Here is an 18,597-nt window from a genome sequence, read left to right on the forward strand (position 1 = left end):
AATAAAAGTGCAATGGCGATATTAAAATATTGTTCATTATTTCTGTTGTAAAATAATCAGCAGCCTAATTAAAATATTACGATTATAAAAGAGCTACAATTTTCCTAAATATACATCGGACAAAGACCTAGTTTAACGACAATTTAAGTTTTTAACGGAATATCACAAAAACACAACATTTAACCATATAATACCAAACAGAAAATTTTATGTACCATTATTTGGAATCAGGGACAACCCAAAGACATGCCTTGAAGCTTTTTGTGGGAGCTTTAGTTATATATTTATTTACGTCATTGTCTTAGGTACATGCATGGAACCCAAACTATTTGCGGGTATTTACGTATATTTTATATTCTAATTTATTTACCATTTTTACACTAGAGCCACACTGACGGTAATGTACGATCAATCGTGATTTCTTTTTTGTCCATTACATAATTAAGAAATAACATAATAAGAAATAAAAAGCCTAAGGGAAAATAGTGCCGTGAATATAGCAAAATGGCACCCAATTTGGAATATTATTGTGGCAATGATTTCTGTTTTTGGAATGAAGGTACAAAAAAAATTCATTGGCCAGTTTCTCAAAAGCTTGTAATAAACTTGTAATAGCTGTCAAAAAGTGTCTCGATATTCTATAATTGACTTTAACAGTATTAATGCACGAATAATTTTGCTTTAAAAATATCCGAAGTGAATAAAATATGTGATATAGTAACAGCACCAGTCATGGGACATTTAAGAGGAAATTTGGAGTATTTATGATATTTCCCTTATACATGTAAATGGTCTACCGCTTAGCGTGTTAAAAGATGAAAGTCCTATCCGTCTTTCATGTTTTAGGCGTGTTGTATCAAAGATACTGCAATTAGTTTCCACATATTTAACAAATTAAAACTATGCTTTTTTTCTCCAGTCATGGACACCAAAGTTCCAGTAATGGGCCCCCGGTAATGGACGTGGATCCAGTAATGGGCCCCCTATAATGGACATTGCTCTATCAGTATAAAATATTGAAATGGGGAATAAATTACGGCAAAATAAATCAATTTTTGGTATAAGCTTTTATCTTTTATTTTTTTTATTTTTTATTTTTCTTTCCACAGCCAATTATTATTGTATTAGATCCATCGAGACAATTCTAATATACCCTAACACAAATAGTTAGGGTTTAATGCGATAAAGTTCCCATGGCCACCTCCTGTCTCCATCATCAGATCAGGTCCATGTTATCATAATATTGCATTATCATCCGATTTGCATACTTAATTACGTACTTACACAAAATTTCAACTGAATCGGAAATCAAAAAGTGGCTCAAATTCAGCTACCAAGATTGGACCCACACTAACTAACAGGGCAAGTTAAATAAAAGTTTGGAAAAACGATATTAATTTATCCGAAGTCCGGAAATACCTCCTGATTGACATATTTCTTAACTACATTTTATTTCTGTATTGTTTAAACATGAAATTATGGCATAGCAAGCATCATTCTGTCATTTGTCCCATCATAGGAGGTACGCAGTTTTACAGCTCCTATAATGGGATTGGGCCAAATACCACTATTTTTTTACATCTGTGGAGTCACAACATAGTGTGTTGTATACCTTATCTCATGGTAAATGCAATTAACAAAACACATTCTAGTTTTCATCAAGTATTAATTAATTAACATTTAATAAATTAACTCACCTCTCTTAGCGAAGTTGTTAAAAATTCGTAGTGGTATTTTTTTTCAGTGACACCACAACTTTTAGGTTGACGCCAATTTCTTAAAAAACAACCAAATTTAATAAAACTTCAAACTGAAACAGCTCTTGGACTCTTACTTATGATAATATACAGCCAGTGTTTATAAACTACTTTTAGATACTTATTTTAGAGGAATTATGTTTTTTTGTCCCATTACTGGTTCCACGTCCATTATAGGGTCCACTACTATAATAATTATTAAATTTGTCGATGGGTAGTGCGCGATGGGTATGACGTTTAATGCGATAGTAACAGCATTAAACGTCATAGTTATATAAACAAAAACAAGAATTACGAATACGACATAACCGCCTGTGTGGAGCCAGCATTACGGCTCGGCCTCGACATTGCGCGACTGGCGACGGCCGTGGCGGCAAACATAGGTGGGAACGAAAGCTCCGATCGCTGATCGATAGGTCTCCAACCTACGGTTGTCGCCACCGCCGTCGCCGGTCGCACAATGTCGTGGCTAAGCCGTTAGGTCTTGCGTAAACACTAATTGGGAACATTCGAGACCTAGACATACGTCCGATGCGTTACTTACGCGTGATTCCTATGAAACAAAAATAACAGTGTCAGTGTTCGAAACAAATGAAACTTTAACTGAATGGAAATAAAATCCAAAATGGACTGGTTAAGACAAGAAAAGAAGTTACGTGCCAATATCCTACTTTTTATGTTCAGTTGCAGAAAGATAAACATTGAGACCAAAATTTTTAACGTATTTTTATATGTACTACATTGCTGCTTTGTAATCCCCTTTTATTTGAACCATGCAATGAAAGAGAACCACCGACACGGAAATAGTAAATAAACATACCTAAGTATATCTAAAATTCATAACATCGAATTCGGGTAAATTGTTTTAATCCAATTTTTATATATTTCAAAAATGAATTTTGGTAAATAATTTTGAATGCAGGCGTTTCCAAACATTTTTGACATCGGCCCTCCCTTGGTTTAACACAAATAACATCTTGTTACGCTGATGTCACAAACACCTTCTAAGAGCCACCCCACACGTAGTGCTTCCGAGCGTCGGCGTCTAATAGACATCACCACGATACGATAACGATATGTTTAAGATCTAACCTGTCAAATTTGACATTCGCGCGATTCTGGAGATACTCTTGAACGACTGCCACAGGATATGACTTAGAGATCCAATTCACATCTAATAGATCTCTATCGTAAAAGTGACATTAGTTGCCCGAATTGCACTGCAAAAGAGAACTAGTTGATATCTAAACTATAACGTATCTAGCATGGATCTAGTACGTGTCGTCTCTTGTGATTATCTTGAAGTTTGAATACGGCAGTATGGCTGCTGCTCGACGCAACGTTGACGCAACAGCCCAGCGACGCCATTTTCCATTTTGGCATCGCTAAGTAAAGATGGCATCGCTGATGCCGCCGACGCTCAAAAGACGCTAGTGTCCACCCCACACTTGAAGTTAGGAAAAAAGACTAATTAAAACAATTTTTTTAGAAGACCCCATTAAGTTCAGTTTGTTGCATCAGTAAAGTATAAAAGGGGTCATCCATTAATTACAGTCAGTCACACGAATTTCTGGGTTTTTTGACCCCCCCCCCCCCTCCTTGTCACACTTGGTCATATTTGGCAAACCCCTCCCCCCTAGTGTGACGTCACATTTTTTCTACGAAATCGCCAAATCGAATTAAGTACCTAAGTATTATTAATATTTTATCAAAATATTTTTGACGATATAAATATTAGTAATTTTATAATCCAAAACTGCTTAGGAAAGAAAATTAAACGAATAAAAACGATTATCGTTTTAAATACTTGTTATTTAAATGTACAGCGAATAAAATAATTTAAATAAATTTTCGGTTACTGATGAAGATAAAGTGACGTCACAAAGTTTGTGTCTCCCCCCTCCCCCATATCACAATATGTCACATTTTCTTGACCCCCTCCCTCCCCCTAAAAGTGTGATGTAATTAATGGATGACCCCAAATTACCAAGTTGACAAGAACCCTTTACCAACATATCCTACCTTCTAAAGTAGTCCTGTATCAGAAAGGTGGCATAGAACTTGCCAACAGTGATCTCATTCGGGTCCCCAGGTGGCGGAACCACCTGGTCCAGAAGTTTCGGAGACGTTCGCTTCCAAATCTTCTTGATGACCGCTCTTAGTTCTGTGTTGCAGTCGTCTATGTTGCCTGAGGAGCAAAAGAGAGCTTCGCAAAACAGTTCCATATCGTACCATTTTATGATGGCCTTCTATAGTAAAATTTTACTACACCCCGTGTTTTTAAAGATTTTTCTAACCTCAAAAGTCCCTAATAGCATTTTCTTGTAGGGATTTTGTTGGGCCTTTGTTTACGTATTAGTTGGGCAACCGTTATATTTGGCCGTACGATTTGCTGGAGGGCCCTCGACAAAGGCCCTCTCGAAGATTCCCAACAGAGGGCCATAAGAGTAATTTTTTCGTTGGGCCTATTTAAATAAATCATACAATTATTCAACGGTGGTGTTTTTGGTTGGGCCTATACACATTTGTTTGATGGTTGGTTAATTGTTACATTTGGCCGTACGATTTGCTGGAGGGCCTTCGACAAAGGCCCTCCCGAAGATTCCCAACAGAGGGCCATTAGAGTAATTTTTTCGTTGGGCCTATTTAAATAAATCATACAATTATTCAACGGTGGTGGTTTTGGTTGGGCCGTGGTTGGGCCTATACACATTTGTTTGATGGTTGGTTAATTGTTACATTTGGCCGTATGGCTTGCTGTAGGGCCAACAGCAAAAAAATAAAAAAGGGCAATTTTTTCGTTGTGCTTCTGTTTGCAAATTCAATAATTACCCAACGGCAAGTCAGGTAGGTCGGTAGGTAGTCGTGCACCAGGTTGAAGGCCCAACACAGCTTGTCCCACAAAGGGCCAACATTGTAACTTTAACGTTGGGCGTTGTGTAGGATTCTTACAATACTACCGTAGGTAAATACTGGTGTAATTTATAGTGTGCCTACAGTCTAATTATGTAATGGGCTTTTGTTTACGAGTCCTACAGTTACCCTACGTTAAGTAAGTGGTTGTATAATACGACGTTGGGCCTTTGCTGATAAATATTACAATTACACTACGGTAGGCATTGGTTGTATCCACATGAAGGCCCTAGGCAGCAGTTGTTGTTAATCTTCTCTGTATCGTTCCAATTTTAGTATATGTACTGCCGAAGCAAGTACACTTACTATACACTCTAATTTGTATATATACTAACCGCACTTCGAAACTTCGTAAGCGAGATTTATGTTTTTTGAGATTTAAATTGAGAAAATGTTGGTAAAATACAATTTTTAAAATTTATGTATAAATTTTATAGTTATATCTATTAGATTTATAAGTTACTTTTAAAAAATATTATGATTATATCCGGAATAATCGAGAAAATAACTATAACTTCGATGTTTGGAGACAGTAACGCCATCTAGTGACGCCACAAGCAAACTCGACTGGTATTGTTGGGCATCAGTACCACAGCTAATGTTGGTAAATGCGATATTTGTGCTCACTGGGCCAACGAATGTTATCGTTGTTTAGCCACCGGTACCAAAATACACAAAGGCCCATTGTTAGGCGTCAGTGCCACAGCCAATGTTGGTAAATGCGATATTTGTCGTCATTGGGCCATCGTATGATATCGTTGATTAGCCAACGTTACCAAAATAAACAAAGGCCCATTGTTGGGCATCAGTGCCACAGCCAATGTTGGTAAATGCGATATTCGTCATCATTGGGCCATCGGATGATATCGTTGATTAGCCAACATTACCAAAATAGACAAAGGCCCATTGTTGGGCATCAGTGCCACAGCCAATGTTGGGAAATGCGATATTCGTCATCATTGGGCCATCGGATGATATCGTTGACTAGCCAACGTTACCAAAATACACAAAGGCCCATTGTTGGGCATTAATGCTACAGCCAATGTTGATAAATGCGATATTTGTCGTCATTGGGCCATCGTATGATATCGTTGATTAGCCAACGTTACCAAAATAAACAAAGGCCCGTTGTTGGGCATCAATGCTACAGCCAATGTTGGTAAATGTGATATTTGTCGTCATTGGGCCATCGGATGATATCGTTGATTAGCCAACGTTACCAAAATAAACAAAGGCCCATTGTTGGGCATGAGTGCCACAGCCAATGTTGGTAAATGCGATTTTTGTCATCATTGGGCCATCGGATGATATCGTTGATTAGCCAACGTTACCAAAATACACAAAAGCCCATTGTTGGGCATCAATGCTACAGCCAATGTTGGTAAATGCGATATTTGTCGTCATTGGGCCACCGGATGATATCGTCGATTAGCCAACGTTACCAAAATAAACAAAGGCCCATTGTTGGGCATCAGTGCCACAGCCAATGTTGGTAAATGCGATATTTGTCATTATTGGGCCATCGGATGATATCGTTGACTAGCCAACGTTACCAAAATACACAAAGGCCCATTGTTGGGCATCCGTGCCACAGCCAATGTTGGTAAATGCGGTATTCGTCACCATTGGGCCAACGAATGTTATCGTTGTTTAGCGAACGGTAGCAAAATACACAAAGGCCCGTTGTTGGGCATCAATGCTACAGCCAATGTTGGTAAATGCGATATTCGTCATCATTGGGCCATCGGATGATATCGTTAATTAGCCAACGTTACCAAAATAGACAAAGGCCCATTGTTGGGCATGAGTGCCACAGCCAATGTTGGTAAATGCGATTTTTGTCATCATTGGGCCATCGGATGATATCGTTGATTAGCCAACGTTACCAAAATACACAAAGGCCCATTGTTGGGCATCAATGCTACAGCCAATGTTGGTAAATGCGATATTTGTCGTCATTGGGCCACCGGATGATATCGTCGATTAGCCAACGTTACCAAAATAAACAAAGGCCCATTGTTGGGCATCAGTGCCACAGCCAATGTTAGTAAATGCGATATTTGTCATTATTGGGCCATCGGATGATATCGTTGACTAGCCAACGTTACCAAAATACACAAAGGCCCATTGTTGGGCATCCGTGCCACAGCCAATGTTGGTAAATGCGGTATTCGTCACCATTGGGCCAACGAATGTTATCGTTGTTTAGCGAACGGTAGCAAAATACACAAAGGCCCATTGTTGGGCATCACTGCCACTGCCAATGTTGGTAAATGCGATATATGTCATCATTGGGCCAACGAATATTATCGTTGTTTAGCCAACGGTACCAAAATACACAAAGGCCCATTATTGGGCATCTGTGCCACAGCGAATGTTGGTAAATGCGATGGTGGGCCAATACAAAATTAATGTTGGCTACGGAACGAACCTCATCCCAACGTTTTCCCTACCGTTGGCACCGTGGGCCCCAACGAAAATGCTACTAGGGGTAGTGGTAATTATTAACTTTTTCTTCTGAAGTGCTAGCGTTTGTATATATGATATCTAATATTGTGGTACAATAATATGTAAATGACACTATAATTCAGTGCATAGTTAATCAGATTTAATTTTAGGGGTAAAAAGTTACGACTACTTTTGAGGTTATAAAATTTCCAACCTAAAAAAACGGACTTTAATGTACGAGTTGTAATAACGAAGGGGTTTCTATTGTAACATAAGTATATTGAAAGTCAAGGTCCGTCCTAAGGGCTCTCCAGCAGTTCGTGTGAGTACAAGGAATTATTTTATTACATTAGGTATTTCAGTACAAGAATGAAAACAAGAGGTTCGAGTTGCCTAGTACCTAATTGAAAAATATCTGTGACAAACAAGTGAGAAAACAACAAATAATATAATCATACAACACGTAATACGTAATAGATACGTAAGTTCTGTTATTGTTATTAACATTGAGATTTGAGTGTGTGTTAGGTATAAATTTGTGCTATTCCATATTCCAGTAACTTGGTGTGTGTAAATACCTACATTGTGTAGCCTAGGGAATGCAAACCGGCAAATATTAATGTAAACCGTATTATTTACCCCACATGAGCCCCATCAATGTAACACTGTTATTATTGTATTTCTGAAATAAACATGATGTACGCGAATTATTGGTTGCATTCCCTATGTAGTCTAGTGATTCTAACATTTAAATAATAGAAGATACTTAGACGTTAGCGTTTTTGTTAAATTTGTTATATTACGAGTATACAGAAGAACCGAAATTTTACGAAACTGACAGTTGGCAAATGGGTGAAAATTCTTTTAGTTGCCTTGTTTCTGACAACTCTGTCAAGCTTTTATTTGTTTCTTCTATCAAAGACCTATTGTATGTTTCTCTAGCTCTTGTAACCAATTGTAACATACCGGGTGTGGCTTGTAACACGAGCAAATAATTAAAAAATAGATTGTACTCTTCAAACGGTGACACTTTTGTACAACAACTTTTAAAAATTATGAAGTATTTAGACTCCCTATTTTTCATACAAAATAAATATTATCTTCAATGGACGCCATCGGCACGCCATTATCGTTGTGATTGACGTTGCTTGTCACGCCTTAAGCCGACCACTGACTAACAGTCCGCCGGACGATATCGGCCGGTCAGTTGTTCGGAACTGTCAAATTTTTGTTCTAACTGACAGGCCGATATCGTCCGGCGGCCTGTTAGTCAGTGGTCGGCTTTAAACATATCAAAATTCGCAATACATTGCGTCTTAGAATAAACTTTAAAGTGTATTAAAAATCAAACCACAAGTTATTTTTAAAAGTAGCCGAACAAATGTTGGTCAGTATGAGGAGTACAGCCTACAGTTAAATTTTTTGCTCATATTACAGGCCACACCCGTTATATTTTTTGTAACAATAGTCTAGATTATATTTTACACGAGGAAAATTAAAACTAATTTTCTCATGCTCAAAGCACAATTAAGTCACATTTTTTGAGGATAAAAAACAAGACAACGAAAATAATTTTGACCCTAATGATGACTTACTGGGAGTTGACGGTGCAACATTTTGATTGCGTCTTCCTGTGGCCAAGAGGGTAATTTGAGTAAAGTGGTATCCGGACGGGACTGATAAATCAGTCTATTTTATCAGGAAAATAATTGGCCAATCGCATCTAGCGTCCACACATACACAAATTAAATCACCAATTTGCATTCCATAGAAAATGAAAATGATGAAAATTGGCATTTTTGTGTTTGCATCTGCTGATTTGATCGGGGAATCAAATTGGTAGATATTTGCGTCCACACGCCTGATTCGATCCGAAAATTTCATCAGATTGGCGAAAAATTGTCTCGTCTGGATTCCTCTTTAATGTGTTTTTACAGATAATTACCGCATTAGGAACAAAAAAGTTTAGAAAAACAAACATTTAACTCAAATAAGCAATTATAGACAACTTAAAACAATTATTATACTTAATATATATAAATAAAATAAAAAATACTGCTCGTTTACTTATTACTTTTAGAATTGTTAATACGATAGTTAATAATGAAAATTGATAATTGAAAGCACCGTATACATGTATTCAATCTCATTGATTGGCGTTAAGGTTAAAGTATTTTATGTCAATGTATATTTACAACTATTTTTTTTGGGATTTGTGTAATCTGTCTGTTTTGTAAGTAAAAAACCGGGCAAGTGCGAGTCGGACTCCCGCACGAAGGGTTCCGTACCATAATGCAAAAAAAAACAAAAAAAAAAGCAAAAACAAAACGGTCACCCATCCAAGTACTGACCACTCCCGACGTTGCTTAACTTTGGTCAAAAATCACGTTTGTTGTATGGGAGCCCCATTTAAATCTTTATTTTATTCTGTTTTTAGTATTTGTTGTTATAGCGGCAACAGAAATACATCATCTGTGAAAATTTCAACTGTCTAGTTCGTGAGATACAGCCTGGTGACGGACGGACAGCGAAGTCTTAGTAATAGGGTCCCGTTTTACCCTTTGGGTACGGAACCCTAAAAACGTGTACTAGGTATAATATTGTTTTCATCATCATCGTCTATATGTATGTACATTCTTGCAGGCCTCCTATAATTGTTAACGTGCGTTGCCATAACACAATTACAAAGCGAGGGGGACTAGGTACATACGTACATATATGTAGACGTACATAGCCCCTCGCTTTGAACTGTTATCACTTAGGTACGTTGCTGTTGGAATCAAAAACTTATGCGTTTTGGTGATATCGCTTTTCGTCTGAATAACCAAAATATAATACCTGATAAGAGTTGTTTTCATTGTTTTTAAAATGGTTCATTGGGATACCAAGTGCCTTACCCCAGACCTCGCTTCGCTTCGAAAAAAAAATAGATACCCTCAGTTTTGATCTTCAGCGAAGTCCTGACGACGGCGAAGAGGGTGGCATTGAAGAGGACAGTCCCATCGGAGTTGAGAGGCATGTTCATCGAGACCAGTCTCTTGCAGGCCACGCGGTGTGGACACAGCTTGCCGAACCCTGCAAGTGGATGGTGGTTAGATATTTTTGTAAAATTATTGGAAATTTACACAGGATTGGCTTCATGGGTACATCAGTCTAGTTTTATCAGAGAAAAATCAATAAATTTAATTAAAAGTTTATTTAAAAATCATTTTTCAATTTATTGAGTGGCGCAGAAGTGTCTCACCAAAGCAAAGAGCAATACGATATAATACAACCTCTGCGAGGGCGGCAGCTGCTGCGGAGGCGGCCGAAAACGCAAAGGTTGGGAAGTATCGCGGTCTCGGCGCCGAGACCCTGGGTCCGTGGGGTCCTGGCGCCCTGAGTCTCTGTGGAAACCTTTCAAAGAGACTCAGGGACGCAACTGGGGACCCGAGAGCTGGCAGTTACCTCGCTCAACGCTTTAGTCTGGCAGTTCAGCGGGGTAACGCAGCCAGCATCTTGGGGACTTTGCCACAGGGGCCTTTTTTTGACTTGTTTTTGTACCATATATATGAATAAATTTATTGTTATACAAGTAGGTAAATTATTTATCTAAATGAACTTACCTAATGGAGGACTAATTTTCCTTAACAAAGTAACTACATCTAAATGTTTTATCCGACCCTTCGCGTCTGGGTCGTATTCACTCCATAACCTGAAAAAAAGTTTATTTTACACTTAAATAATGATTAAGAGATTTTTTCAATTTTGTATTAGTAAAAAATATGAAGTAAATCAATATTAAACTAATTTAACCATTTAATTAACGTATTATTAGCGCTGAGAAACGCTAAGTATTCAGCCATGTTAGTGTTCAAAAATGGAGACCTAAGCTTTCTGTTCTGAGACATGTCACGCGCGTGTCTGAAAATACGTGAATTAAACTACTAGTCTTACGACTTAGTATGACAATTTAAATTCGGGTAAATCAATATACTTATAAGTTCGTGTACATTACATACACCTATCTCTTTATACTCATTCCTTCTGCACTACAATTGGACCTTGCTGCACGAAAATAAAGTAAAAAATTGAATGTGTTTTAAAATAAGTGCTAAGGGGCCCACTGATGAACAGTGCGCCGGGCGGTATCGGCCTCAGTTAGAACAAAATTTTGACAGTTCCGAACAACTGACAGGCCGATACCGTCCGGCGGACTGTTAATCAGCTGCCCTTTACGGCTGTTATGCGAGGTTGGGAAGCCTTACCTTATAAATTCATCTAAGTGGTGTGGTCCCAGTATTGACCAGTCTCTGGTCAAATAGTCGAAATTATCCATGATAACGGCTACAAATAAATTGATAATCTGAAACAAATGAATACAAACTCATTATTAAGCAATCAATTATCACAAGCATTATGAACTGTAATAAAGAAAGAAAGTAAGAAAAATATTTGATTTTCCAACACACATAAACACAAATAATCAGGTATAAAACAATAAATTATCTAAGTGTGCCAGCAAAAAGGCTCAAGCTACAGTACAGAATAGGGAATGCAATAACCGGCCAAATTTCATAACCGGTTTCGGTTACGGTTATGCCCGAAAAATAACCGAATATTGGTTATGATCGGTTACGGTTATTTTCGACGATAAATTATAAATTTACAATGAAATAATTAAAAAAATACAAAAATCTTTATTTTAGTACCTGCAGTATTAGGGAATGTGAGTAAAAGTCTTTCGTTTTTTAATAAAACACACCAAATATGTAAAATATGACATTGGACGTGATACAATATTAAATAAAAATATTTCATAAATAAGGGAAGTAAATTTGGTATATTTTAGTTATTAAAGTACGTTACTAATGACAAAAAATATAGCCACAGGCATAAAAGGCAGGATTTTGTAGTCATTAAAACGATAAAAACATATAATTTAAGTCATAAATAAATAACCGAAAATAACCGTAACCGGTTATTCGAATTTTCAATATTCGGTTTTGAAATTTTGTCAAAATATTCGGTTATAACCGAATATTTCGGTTACGGTTATAACCGATTTGCATTCCCTAGTACAGAATAGTGCTACAGTATGGAGGCTACATCCATTGTTGGAAAAGGTTGAAGGCTTTTCCTAGAAATCAATAGATCATAATAATACTTTAACGCGGCGCATTAAAAGCCCGTCCACACGGGACAATCACATTGCCGAAAAAAATATCAGATTGTGCATGACATTGTCCAACATGGTCAGGAATCAGGATGGTATAAGACAATTTGATGTCCTAAGCATTGTTATAAGTTGCCTCAATTCTTAGGTTTTGGTGCCTCACGTTTCTAATATAATTGACAAAGAAATCATAATTTTTTGATTTGATTGATTTATTAATCTTGACTTGTTACCACGTGAGAAAGATAGTAGGTAGGTATTTTATGAACGGAACTAAATATCCAATTGACATTAACATACCTATCGATTTCACACCGTTTAAATACAAGACATTACTACATTTCCAATTACTGCGACACAAATGAATCTTTAATAAAAACCCATAATTTTCAACTTGGATAAGTATTATCTTCGTGACAATAAGCAGTATGGGTCCAAAACAACTGATACTATTGGCTCTAGTATTGAACCTTGCCATAAATGTGGTCTGTGTTCCAGAGATTATTCCGGAATATGTTTACGAATTCGGTAAGTTATTTTACATACCGGTATGCATATTCTTTCATTGTCAAATGTATCCGTTTCTTCATAATGCGTGAACAAATGATGGCAGAGTCTGTCTCTATCCATCCGTAAAATACCCGTGTATTTTGCGAGTATTTCTATCTCTAGAAAGTTATCTTCATAATTCGCATAATTAATATGTATCAACCAAAATCCTTAGCTTTTGTTGATGCCCAAGAAATACCTTTCCAAAGAATAACCCATTTAGATATTAAATTATTTACAGGTAAGAAAGGCCGTGGAGTAAAAATATATGATAGTCATAGTTGGATTGGTTGGCTTCGATTTAATACAAAAGTCAATATACCTGTAAGTATTATAAAAAAAGCGTTATATCTGTGATAAAAAAAAAACAAATCAACTGTAATCTTTCTGTGTAATGTAAGCTCATTATGTCCTGTTTTTCATTCATGGTTAGCGATCTCAGGATCCGAGTTTGATATTGGAGTAGGCAGAAAGTTTTCGATCAGCGACTGTCGTATTTGAGAAAGATTTTTTTCACCACACCAGCTCGGAAAGGCTTACTTTGCACTTCAAAAACTGATAGCAAAGTTGCATTTTATTCACATGTGAGGCAAAGTAATCAAAAGCAAATTTTGAGTTGTTTTCTTATGTTTGCTGGTAGAAATGTCTTTTAAATGATGATTTTGGATGATAAATATTTAATAACATTCATTTGGATTTGATTTTGTTTGAAATTTTATATTTAATATTTGCTTCGGGTTGGTGTGGTGAAAATTTTTGTGTTTCACTCGGGGGAAAATTTTGTTTAACCCTCGTGCTTTGAAACCCTCGCAACGCTCAAGATTCCATTTTTCGAACCACTCGCTACGCTCTTGGTTCAATTTTAGAATCTTTCGCTTGCTCGGCTATCTAGACACGCGGCAGCGTGTCAAGCCAAGTTCAAAAAAGGAACTGGCTAGCCAGCGCCAAGTGTAATATTACACGAACCACTTGGTGCCACTTTTGACCCTTCTATAACTCAAAACATCTTTAACGAAAACACATAAAACTACGTGTGTTTAATTATATCCAAAAGGACATCTAGAAGCCCAAATTTCATGAAGCTAGCTCAAACGGTTATAAAGATATGAAGGTCAAAAAATCGTAAATTTTAAGACTGACTGACATACCTATAGTACCTAAACCTAACCTACTTCCAGATGACCCAGAAGGATGAAATTTGGAATCCAGCTCAGTTATTGTGTGAAAGCGTAGGAAAAAATCTAAAAATTAAAAAAAGTTATAAAATAGGGGGGGTCCCCATACAAAAAAACCATTTTTTATTGTGACTGACATATAAGTACCTAAACCTAACCTACTTCCAGATGACCTAGAAGGATTAAATTTGGAATCCAGCTCAGTTATTGTGTGAAAGCGTAGGAAAAAATCTAAAAATTAAAAAAAGTTATAAAATTGGGGGGGTCCCCATACAAAAAAACCATTTTTTATTGTGACTGACATATAAGTACCTAAACCTAACCTACTTCCAGGTGACCTAGAAGGATGAAATTTGGAATCCAGTTCGGTTATTGTGTGTAAGCGTAGGAAAAAATCTAAAAACAAAAAAAAGTTAATAAATAGGGGGGGTCCCCATACAAATTTCTTTTTTATTGTGACTGACATATAGTACCTAAACCTAACCTACTTCCAGATGACCTAGAAGGATGAAATTTGGAATCCAGCTCGGTAATTGTGTGTAAGCGTAGGAAAAAATCTAAAAATAAAAAAATAAAAAAAGTTAAAAAATAGGGGGGGTCCCCATACAAAAAACCTGTAATACGCGCTAAACAACCGGCCAACGGTGTGTCGTTGGCGGCGCGCGGCACCACATAATTAATACAAAGAACAGAAGTAAAAAAAATGCAGCGGAAACACAAGAAAAAACATTAAATCTCAATACCTGCCTAGTTTTCTTTACAAAAAGTATTGATATCCCATCAAAAACATAAATGTAAAAAAGGAGAGCCAAGTTCAATACAAAAATTATGCTTGGCTGTGGGGTTCGCCGCAAAAAGAATGGAGATTTAAATGAGTGCCAAGTTCTATGCAAAATCCAAATATGTATTTATAGGAACAAAATAACATTATAAACAAGTATTAAACTCTATTTCTTTGCTTTATTGGATACCTATAACAATTGCTGTTATTCAAAAAAAAATGTGAGATCTTAAAGTAGGTTAGATTTGGCTTGGCCAGTTTTTATCAGAATTACAAAATATATATGTTGAATAACTTTATAAAATGACTGATGTAATGAAAACTGGCCAAGTCAAATCTAACCTGCTTTAAGATCTCGCATTTTTTTAAATAACAGCAATTGTTATAGGTATCCAATAAAGCAAAGAAATAGAGTTTAATACTTGTTTATAATGTTATTTTGTTCCTATAAATACATATTTGGATTTTGCATAGAACTTGGCACTCATTTAAATCTCCATTCTTTTTGCGGCGAACCCCACAGCCAAGCATAATTTTTGTATTGAACTTGGCTCTCCTTTTTTACATTTATGTTTTTGATGGTCAATATTAGCACGAGCGGTTAAACAACAACTTTGCCCCCTTGTAAAACAAATAACTATTGGAGGCTTGCATTCACAAGCTTACCTAATGACAAATGTGTAACTTGCCTATCTGTAATTATGTATGTTATCTACCTATGAGATATTCAATAGTAATTTAATTAACGGCTGATAATTTCAGAGTCCACCAGACACTCAAGTAAGCTACATTAAAGTGACAGTGCGAGCGATTAACCCTCCCAAAGTCGACTACGATGACAAAACTAGAACCGTCAGTATAAAATACTCGCTGGTCGAGTTTTCTGGCAGTTCGTACGATATTTATGCTGAAGGTATAAAGTTACAATAGAAATATATCAAAGGTATTGGTTATCCAGAATTTCAAGATACGGAATTTCTCTTCATTGTATCTGAAATTGTATAATTTGTTTCGGTAAGCAATAAATCAGAAGTAAAAAGATCATTTTTATTTGCTCTAGATTTAAAAGGGAAAAATAAATAAGCAGGAAAACCCAACATTTTCACTGGGTACTTATTTCATCTATAGTTATTTGTAAGAATGAAAAGAGAAAAACCAAAGAAAAGATAGATGGACTGCGTAAAAGGTGATATGAAAAAAAAGTAGGTGAATGATGATGATGATGGTTGAGTGGTAGAGAACGCCTTCTGGCATTAAGTCCACTATTTGTACTCTTCATGTATTGTGCAAAAAATTTTAAATAAATAAATAAATAAATGATGAACTACATAGAGGTATGGAGGAAAAACACAATGCTACGCCGATCCCTATAGTAATGGGAAAAGGTCAAGCGAATCAAGATTTGGCAACAATTATTATTTACGTCTCGCTCTTACCAAAAAAGAACACAGCACGTAGAACGAGATGAAGTAGGGGAAGGCGAGCACGGAGCCGCAGGAATTGACGTTCTCGCCGGGCTCCTCTTCGTAGTTGTCGTCGCACTGCACTTCCGGCTCCGGGGAGACCCCCATCATAATGTCCTGCCACGCCTCCCCTAGAACCGACAAAAATGGTGACAATACTACAGATACCTCATCATCGTCATCGTCATCATCATCATCATTATCATTATCATCATCATCATCATCATCATCATCATCATCATCATCATCATCATCATATCAGCTCTTTATCGCTCACTGCTGAGCATAGGCCTCTTTTCTTCAGATACCTAATGATTCTTTTCTAAGTTTACCTACACTTGAAAACTGTCTGTTAGTCGGATAATAGTTATTTGTTTTACAAGGGGGCAAAGTTGTTGTTTAACCGCTCGTGCTAATATTGATACCCGAGCAAGCGAAAGATTCCAAAATTGAACCACGAGCGTAGCGAGTGGTTCGAAAAATGGAATCTTGAGCGTTGCGAGGGTTTTAAAGCACGAGGGTCAAACAAAATTTGCCCCCGAGTGAAACACAAAATTTTTCACCACACCAACCCGAGTAAAATATTAAATGTAAATTTGTCAAACAAAATCAAACCAAATCAAATACAAATGAATGTTATTAAATATTTATCATCCATAATCATCATTTAAAAGTCAATTCTACCAGCCAACATAAGAAAACAACTCAAAATTTGCATTTGATTACTTTGCCTCCCATGTGAATAAAATTCAACTTTGCTATCAGTTCTTGAAATGCAAAGTAAGCCTTTCCGAGCTGGTGTGGTAAAAAATTTTTTTTTCAGATCAAGAGTTGAATTACTTTTTGAGCTAATTAATTCGTACTAAAGTAAATGTAATTCCATTCATGACTCTTGGATATCTTTAAAATAATAATAAAATAATGAAGGCCGAGAAGGACAAGTCCAGTAAGTACCTAGACTTGGCTCACGAGATAACCGCCATGTGGGATGTTGATTCGACGATCATTGTCCCGATAGTCGTTTCAGTGAACGGTTTAATAGCGAAGAGTCTCGACCAACATCTCGAGAGACTCTCGCTAGGTGGTTGGATCAAGGGACAGATGCAGAAGGCGGTGATCTTGGACACGGCGCGGATAGTACGTCGGTTCCTCTCTCTGCAGCCCTGACCACCGGTAGCTTGGGCCTTGCCCCGCTGCTGGCGGCACCCTAGGTTAGGTTTTTTATAATGTGTTTATATGTATTTTTTATTGTTTTGTAACTGTTTTTATATTTTACTTTTATATTCATATTATAAAAACCCTAGCCTAAGAGAAATGATGAATAAAAATAATTGAATCTCTTCCTCGCGTTGTCCCGGCATTTTGCCACGGCTCATGGGAGCTTGGGGTCCGGTTGGCAAATTATTGAATATACATATAAATAAATATATGTAATTGTAAAATATTGTATAGACTCTAATAATCCTAGACTGGATACTGCTAAACCCGGAAAAGGATAACTTTTAAAGAAAGAAGAAGAAAAAGAAGAATAAAATAAACAAATACAAATTCCATAAAGAGATACGTAAGAAATTTTATGTATGTACAACGCCCCTAACTGTAGATCCTTATTATAAAAGGCATAAGGTCCACCGATGTACAGTTAACAGTGTGGGCGATGGTATTTAGGTAGAGACAAATTTACAGATGAATTTAACAACCATTTTCACAATTCATATTTTTTTAAATCTGTTGCATCGAAAAATCCTGGATATCATGCTAAGCATTATAACAATTTCTGTATATCGGCATTCTTACCTGTAGCTGAACGAAATAAGACTAGAATGGCTTGAGGGAATGTCTGGAAGTGGTTGTTTCTAGTGATCGGGGTTTCGTCGTCTATGGCTATTTTCCCAAACACCTGAAAACAAAGATAAGGTAAGATAAAGATACAGATAAAGTTTATTTTTCAAGTGGGCATATTACAATGCTCTTATGAACGTCAAATAGAGCTACGCCGGCTCTAACCCTACACCTTTACCTTTACCCAAGATGATAACCGACAAGAAAGTTTTAATTTAACAACACCTTTGTAGCTCTACCATCTTTCCCCGACTGAGCTTTACTAGTCTTAACTGTTAAAAAAATCAAAATTAGAAATTGAATAGTAGTAGAATAGAAGTCATATAGCATGATGATGACCTTTTATCTTGAGCTGAGTATAGCTATATTTTTAGTCGCTATATGCAGTTTAAAATATGTCTTACGAAAGTTTAATTTCGATTACTGTCTATTATCTTATGAATGGACGGCTGGATGGCTGTTGAAACGAGTGTTTAAAATTATGCGAGGTACTGACTGTTGGTTCGTGCTTATA

The 18,597-nt window shown here is 36.7% G+C and overlaps 2 protein-coding genes across 6 annotated transcripts in view; one reads left to right on the forward strand and one right to left on the reverse strand.

The window, feature by feature from the left end:
* Positions 1 to 18,597, reverse strand: part of LOC134675548 (voltage-dependent calcium channel type D subunit alpha-1-like) — a 54,456-nt gene that overhangs the window by 12,814 nt on the left and 23,045 nt on the right. For all 5 annotated transcript variants that reach the window (XM_063533812.1, XM_063533813.1, XM_063533811.1 and 2 more), the window contains exons 30-36: positions 18,039 to 18,141; positions 16,215 to 16,372; positions 11,366 to 11,463; positions 10,724 to 10,812; positions 10,053 to 10,193; positions 8,714 to 8,749; positions 3,780 to 3,945 (exon numbers count right to left, since the gene is read on the reverse strand). In XM_063533812.1, coding sequence (XP_063389882.1) covers positions 3,780 to 3,945; positions 8,714 to 8,749; positions 10,053 to 10,193; positions 10,724 to 10,812; positions 11,366 to 11,463; positions 16,215 to 16,372; positions 18,039 to 18,141 — 791 coding nt within the window. The remainder of the gene's footprint in view (positions 1 to 3,779; positions 3,946 to 8,713; positions 8,750 to 10,052; positions 10,194 to 10,723; positions 10,813 to 11,365; positions 11,464 to 16,214; positions 16,373 to 18,038; positions 18,142 to 18,597) is intronic.
* On the forward strand, positions 12,645 to 15,817 carry LOC134675603 (uncharacterized). Its single transcript, XM_063533925.1, has 3 exons — positions 12,645 to 12,801; positions 13,064 to 13,146; positions 15,541 to 15,817. Exons 1-3 carry the CDS (start codon positions 12,702 to 12,704, stop codon positions 15,706 to 15,708), a joined length of 351 nt encoding a protein of 116 aa, XP_063389995.1. The 5' UTR covers positions 12,645 to 12,701; the 3' UTR covers positions 15,709 to 15,817.

The sequence above is a fragment of the Cydia fagiglandana genome, chromosome 22 (assembly GCF_963556715.1).
Source record: "Cydia fagiglandana chromosome 22, ilCydFagi1.1, whole genome shotgun sequence".
NCBI classification, from domain to species: domain Eukaryota; kingdom Metazoa; phylum Arthropoda; class Insecta; order Lepidoptera; family Tortricidae; genus Cydia; species Cydia fagiglandana.

Excerpts from the sequence above, each read along its gene's own strand:
- LOC134675603 (XM_063533925.1), top strand. The coding sequence starts at position 12,702 with ATGGGTCCAAAACAACTGATACTATTGGCTCTAGTATTGAACCTTGCC. Across the intron at positions 12,802-13,063 it reads GGAATATGTTTACGAATTCG|GTAAGAAAGGCCGTGGAGTA; the intron begins GTAAGTTATTTT and ends AATTATTTACAG. Across the intron at positions 13,147-15,540 it reads ATACAAAAGTCAATATACCT|AGTCCACCAGACACTCAAGT; the intron begins GTAAGTATTATA and ends TGATAATTTCAG.